Source organism: Lygodium microphyllum, chromosome 11, assembly GCF_053477565.2.
Source record: "Lygodium microphyllum isolate KBCC chromosome 11, Lygodium_microphyllum_v1.1.10, whole genome shotgun sequence".
NCBI classification, from domain to species: Eukaryota; Viridiplantae; Streptophyta; class Polypodiopsida; order Schizaeales; family Lygodiaceae; genus Lygodium; species Lygodium microphyllum.
Genome location: NC_141145.1, coordinates 98106987 through 98114313, shown reverse-complemented (window position 1 = coordinate 98114313; position 7327 = coordinate 98106987). Strand labels below are relative to the sequence as shown.

At 44.6% G+C, this 7327-nt stretch overlaps 1 protein-coding gene across 1 annotated transcript; it reads right to left on the bottom strand.

The window, feature by feature from the left end:
- Positions 1 to 3193: 3193 nt before the first annotated feature.
- LOC148029139 (uncharacterized) lies at positions 3194 to 6367 on the bottom strand. The gene is made up of 4 exons (XM_087688534.1): positions 4341 to 6367; positions 4101 to 4224; positions 3562 to 3768; positions 3194 to 3334 (listed from the first exon to the last, which is right to left on the bottom strand). Exons 1-4 carry the CDS (start codon positions 6365 to 6367, stop codon positions 3194 to 3196), a joined length of 2499 nt encoding a protein of 832 aa, XP_087544660.1.
- Positions 6368 to 7327: the final 960 nt, after the last annotated feature.

Sequence of the window (7327 nt, the reverse complement as noted above, 5' to 3'; positions counted from 1 at the left end):
TGCATGCTAGAAATTCCTGGACAGCCCTTTATTTTGTACCAGTTTTGGTCCTGACCTGATTGCAGCCCTGCCCCAGCCACATGGGCTGAAAGTACATCTCATGGGCTCCGTAAAGACACCTCAATTGTCCCATTCGGAGTTGCCCATACAAAGTTATGGCCGATTTCCTACAGCACACTCTTACAATCCATGACTACATCCCTTGTTTTTTAGGACAAAAACTTTATGAGACAGGATGGTTTGTAATGAACGGGGATCACGGGAATATCTTGTTCAGTGGAGGATAAACCCCGCTACCTTGTTCAGCGGAGGACAAAGCTAAGGTTTGGACAAAGCTATCTTCTCTCTACAAGCTGAAGACCTTTGCCCACCGTATTACCACAGAAAAGAAGCTCTAAATGCTTCCCGTCGATGATCTGCAGTTGAAGACTTGTGTTATTTTTTCAAAGGAGCAGGAGGGGGTGAAGATGATCTGCAGTTGAAGACTTGTGTTATTTTTTCAAACAGGCTGAATGCCATTGTAAACTAAAGGTATGCATTGAGTGATTGCCTACTCTATGGGTCAAGCTGCAGGTTGTGGCTTGTTTAGAGCCTTGTGAAGGAGGTATTAAGCACTAGTGTGTGCTCCATCAGCATCAACCTCAGCAAATCGAGCTGCTGGAGCAGAGGTCAGATTTGCATGAACTGCGCCTGTTTGCTCCTATGAGTTGTTGGGCTGCACTTCATCAAATGCAACACATCTGAAAAAAAGAACAGATCAGTTGCTGGAGCAGAGGACAGATCAGAGTGGGCAGATCTGAAAAAAAGGCCAGCACTGCTGTATACACAGCATACATGGTATATGCAACACATTGAAGAGCTTTGGAAGCTCTCTGACAAGCCCAGAAGTACTCTTGGAGCATAGGTATATGCTGGAGGTCATATGTACCTGTTGTGATCCACTGCAAGCTGATTTTGGTAACTGAAATGCTCAGATGTGGAGCATTTCAGACAGGCTGAAAACTGTCATTTGACATGGACAGCAAGCATTTGTTATTTACTGAAGCATACTGTGACATTTGGTGACATCTATGAGATGTATGTACTGACATATGTATGTCAGAATGTTCATGGGTTGAGAAAAGCATTAAGTGCCACTGAATGCTGAAATTTTTGAAGTTGAAGCAAATGCAATCTCGTCTTTTGGCGTATGACTTTGCTCATTAGAGATAGACAGTCTATGGTCACTACATAGTCATGCATTGACCTTGTCATACTGGAGCACATGTATGGTTTGGTTTGAAGACACTTTGAAGTGGTTTGAAGCTGGTTATGCTGGTGTTTGGTTGATTGCAGCCTGCAAACAAAACTGTTGATACTTGTACTTGCTGATTATGCACTGTTTTGTCCTGCTATGCTCATGTCTCGAGTGACATATGTACTTGCAATCATCTGAGAAGACTTGGGACATATATGACATGTGTGCATGTTGCTTTTGGCATCAAAAGTGTCGCTGTTAATCACAGTTTACAGGTTTAGACTGCATGTTTTTGGACCCTGGCAGTGGATCTACAGGAGTTCAATCTGAAGCAAGTACACGGCATATGTATTGACCGTTATTTCTACGAGCTGGACAACTTGATTGTGGACTATTTTGGGCTGATACTGGGCTGAAATTTACTGGGTTTTTACTGCATTTAATTGTAGAAAATTGTCATCAACTGTAGTGGACTGAACTTAGTCAGTCGGACTTATTGACTTGCAGGGAGTCAGGCATTTGACATACAGGCTGTTGCATCATGGCTAATGCACATGGGACTGATAATATCACGCAAATAGTTGGAGAAAAGCTAGACAACAAAAACTTTGCATTATGGAAATTCAGAAGGAAAAATTTTCTGGTTGGCAGAGGATACTGGGACTTATGCACAGGAGATGAAGCAGCTCCTGAATTGCCTGAAGCAAATGCAACAAATGAACAGAAGAAAGCTCACAGGTTATGGACTGAAAGAGCATGTAAGGTACTGCATTGGTTTTCACTATGTATATCCGATGCTATGGCTATTCAAATCATTGGCTGTGAGTCTCCGAAGGATGCTTGGGATATACTGATGAGAAATTATGGAACCATGACACATGCACGGAAGATCCAGTTGAAACAACAGTTCAATAATATGTGTAGGAATGGCAGGAGCATCCAGGTGTATACCACGGAGATTAAGACCATAGCTGATCAACTTGCTACTATTGGCTCAAGTGTATCAGAAGATGATGTGATTGCTGTTGCAGTAAACGAGAGGATGTGCCAACTTTGCGAATGGGAGCCGGAGAGCAATTACAGACCTTTTCAGTATGGGATCAGAGCCAATCCCAGCCACGTCCACCCTTCCAAAGAGCAATTACAGACCACAACGAAGAGAGCCGCTCTAAATAGAAACCACAACAACAAAGAATGGGTTGCACTACATTCTTTTAAGCATGGGTGCCAGGAAGAGACGGAGATCGGAAACCTTTTACCAAGTAAGCTGAAAGCTGGACACTGTACAATTTCCCTCAAATATGTAAATTCTCAGTATCAAATTCCATTGCCGAGCATTGAGAAACTTGCATTGCATAAACTCTTGTAACAACAATCCAAAAGACCGGAACTGAGATGGCCAATGTACTATAGCGATACTAGAAAACACAGCTGACCCATCATTTTCTGCAAAGCTGTGTGCTCTGACCATGGTACTGAATGATAGAACAACATCCTCTGTAAGGACATGTGAGACATCAATGTCATCCAAGGCAAAGAAACCAATAAGGACATGTGGGCAATCAACGAGGACGTGTGGGCAATCAATGCCATGCAAGGTAACGAAATCAGGAGAGCCTAGGCATCTCTCTCCACAAGATGGAAATTGGACTAAGGAAAGTCGAACGCTTTTGTAAATACTTTCCAACAAACCTTGGAAGCACCAAATCCTGTCACCAAGAATATGCACAGACCAGTCAAGATCTCTGAGACCAACAAGGCCTCCATTTGAGGTGAATGGTTTCATGTTTTCCTTTACAGCATCAAAGACAGCCATTCCCTCCATTTCTGCGATGTCTGCCAAGCACCATGGTCCTGCTTGGAGAGTACTGCAAGCATTGCACACAGATTCCAGAGTGTGAGTGTAGCATTCCATGTCCATTGGAAGGCTGCTTATCACCTTCTCAATAAGCTCCATTAGAAGAAGACCACATCAATCTGGATCCAAGAGAGTTCTGCGAGAACAAGACTAACAATCAAATGAGCTATGCTGCCATCTCTTATGCTGAGAACCGTCAGCACCACCCTCACAGAAACCTGACGATGGTGCCTCGCAATCTGATCAGACAAAGCCACGTCTTCGATCACAGAAACCAAACAAAGTCATCACAATCCTTTGCAAGTTCAATATATGAACAGCCCAATGGCCATCCACACACCCAAAGATTCATCTGCAAAGTTTCTATGTCAAAGAGTCCCTTCCCACCTCTAACTGTCTCCCTCCCCCACACTCAGTACATTTTATCTCGTTTCTCAATCTTGTTTTCCCTCAAAAATATGCATACAGTAGCCTTGGGGTCTGCATAGTTGCCTTTCTGCTTTTCATTAGATATCAGAATAATCACTGCTGTAGACTGTGTCACGCTGATATGATTATCACGCAATGCCAAACAGAATATGCATACAATATGCAGTTGATTATCTCGTTTGTCAGTCTTGTTTTCCCTAAAAAATATGCATACAATAGCCTTGGGGTCTGCATAGTTGCCTTTCTGCTTTTCATTAGATATCAGAATAATCAACTGCTATATACCAGAGGTAGCCATGGAGCTGAGAGAAGACTTGGCCACAGATTGCCCCAGTATCAACTTTGCAAGAGTGAGCACCCACATATAGACAAATTCACATTTTGAACTGTGATCAGACCCACAAGCAAACAATTGGTGAAGAGCAATCAACTATTCAACAGCTTGGGGGTGTGACAATCAGAAGACCCACGTATCATCATCATTATCATCTCTCAGCAAAGTTCCCCACCAAATGCAAACGATTGCAGAGTTTTCAGAATCAGACAACAACCACAGGCCAGAAAGGCATACTAGACCTGGCACTTGCAGCCAGCTGAAATGCATGCCGTAAAAACATCAACAAAGGATATGACAAAAAGCTGTGGACTCAATGGACATCCCTGCCGCCTTAGAGATCTGTGTCCACAGAGTCCATATAGTCTGCCACAAAGAAACAAACTGACATGTTCGTCCTCAGACAAAAGTTGGGACACAGCAAGCAGTGTGTGGCCCAAGGAGCCGTGCTCTCTACTTAGAGCCCATAGCGGGGGACCAACCTGCATCTGGAGGCCCTAATTGCTTCCACTGAGCTGTCACCTGACATTTGAACAAGAAAGCTCCTTTCCCCCCCTTCAGTTGGATACGCAATGTCTGCAATTGTTCCATCCCACAACATTGCATCGCCATGGAATGCAGTGATTGTAAGACTAGTCAATGTGCTACGAGCAATCTCTGCATTGCAATCTCTAGCACCCAAAGGCAGCATTGCATCACATGTTTTGCAAGCAAATGTGGACCGGCAGTCAATGATTAATGTTTTGCTACAACAATGTGGACACTGAATACGATCTTGCTGAGGAAACCTGATTCGTTTACGGCCTCGTTGATGTTTTTTTGGCAGTCGGCCTGTCTGATTCCTTGGGCGCTTAGGTGAGATTCCAATTTTCGGATCAACATCACTCTTCTTTGCACCATGCCCGAGTCTTGTCTCCGTCACATTTGCTTGGATCTGCCGAATATTTCCCCCGGATGGCATCTCAGTGGTTCCAGGGGCAAGCAATCCAGCTATATGGCTCTGCAATGCTTTCATGTTTTCAATACAGCCCCTAACATCAGCAGCAGACAAAGAGGTTGCTACGTCCTCAAGTCTTTCCAAACTCCGACGTAGCTCGCTGATTTCAGCCTGCAGACATGCATCTTTCTGCGATTCCATGATATCCACGTCAGCATCAACATCTTCATGCACCCCAACTGCTGGCAATGCTCCTCGCATGGACATAACATGGTCAACCACAGGAAGAGCATCGCGAAGATGTGAGAATTTGGTATGTAAAATTTGTCTTAACCCAAGTAAGTGCTTGCATTCTGTGGTCTGGTCAGGGCAGTCACAGTAACTTGCTTGCACGGAAACATTGTACCAAATGTCCGAGTTTGACTCGCTTAAAACCTTGAACAGCATGGACTCCTCACTAACCACTAGGACAGTAGATGGGTCAAGTTCGAAGCGCTTGCATATACGGTATCCCCCTTGCAAGCGCTTTGCATGGTCTTTGGATGCCCCTCTATGTGCATATCTGCCCGACTCTGCAATCCCCTGCTTCATCTTGAACCATTCAAGAGCGGTTCCACCCATCCTTGTGCCCGTCTGACTATCACCAACCAATGCATGCACAAGCTCAGTTATGGATCGATTGATCCTTCCATCTAGCAAGGTGTACTTAATGTACTGCCACAATCGCTCTACCAAGTTTGTCGTGTCAACGTTTCCATGGTAAAACAATCGCCCAAATTTGGGCCACATATATCGCCACTGGGAGCTTCTACCACACCAACCATGAGAAATGTAGCTTGTGACATCTGGAAACTGTGAGTACTCGCGCATGGTTGCATCAAACAATGTGTCAAAGTCTTTCTCACTTGTGCAATGCATTAATTGACTCATTCTCTGGTACAGGCAGTTTCTATCAGCGCTTCCAACCTTTGGCAACAAGTTTTCTACCCAAGCTTTCTTGACATGAAACCAGCATAGTAAAATTCTGCATGCTGCCAGCTGTCTTTCAGCATCATGGGACTGCCAGCAGTGTGGATCTTCAGCAATGACATTAAGAAGGGCAGAGTACTCTGTAGGAGACTTGTCGATAACAATAGCCGCTGGTCTCACGTGATCCATTCTTGCGAATACAGCTTTGATGGTTACTGTTAGTGCAGCAATCTCCTGTGCAGTCCCTGGATCAGCCGAACACAGCATGAGCCATAGAGGAATCCCATGCCCAATATGGTTTGGTGCGACGGCTGCGTACAACGGAAGACCAAACATATTGGTTTTGAAAGTGCTATCTAGAGCCCATGCATTGTTAGGAGACAGACGCTTGCACATTTCCAACATCCACTCGTCTTGCAGTATCAAAATAAATGGTTGCTTTGCCACATTTTCAGCAGTTGGATCATATGGCTGCACATACAACACCTTGCCAGCCTCCTTCAACTTATATGCCTCGTGCATCATTGAAACCCAATCATTGTCAGACACCTGACTTCCCATCCGCAACTTGTATGCCAGTTGAGCAACCTCTTTTGGTATCATAAAGAATCTATGTCTTGCCCTATCCAAAAGAGGAACTCTGGACATCTGCCATGTTTCTTTCTTTGAGCTCATTTTTGCTACGTGTTTAACTGAACCCACGTCAAATAAATCATCCACACAACAACGCATTACATTCTCGTGCACGGGTAGATTGTATCTGTCACTACGAGTACCCGGCTGATGCCCTTTGTGATCTGCGTATAGAAATATTGTAGCCCTGTCAAGCGCTGTTTTGTAAACCACATTCACGCGAAAGGGACAGCCACATCGCTTGGATTGTTTAGGTCTTCGCACAGTTGTGCCTCTTCTGTTGGGCTTACCGCTACGATGGCAATCGTACCATTCATACCTGACATCCGGGCAGCTTCTCTTCCATGGCCTGCCCTTTCTTAGCCGACTATTGTGCTTGATCTGAATTTCTGCCAACACTTCTTGCACCTCGTCTATCCGACACTGAAATGTCTCAGTCGCATTCTCTTGGGCCAGCAAAGTATGTTTAAACTCTTCAGCAGATACACGGCGCACTTTTTGACAAGCACAAGCAAGCACCAGGGCAGTCACATAGCCTGTTGGAATCCCATGATGCAAGATATCTGTACACCAATGCTTTTTCAGAAAGCTGAGAGTTTCAGCCAAGCTCCTGTGACATCCGTGATCTCTATCGAAGTGAGCATCCCAAACGATATCAGACCATTCTTCGACCCATGCAATGTAAAGCTTGTCTTTTGACTTCAAGCACAAACGGCCGTTCGCAGCAATGCATACATTCTCTTTTATTTTTCGCCATCTTCGTATATCAATGCTCTTGTATGGACATGCATGCCTCAAGCTCTCGATGGTTGCATGATTTGTGCCAGTAATATCCTGAGTCATTGTCTCATACAGCGGCCTTGTAAAGGCTAAATATTTGGATGACAGGAAATCTTGCGCGTTAGGCACATTTGTGTGTGGCCATTTGCG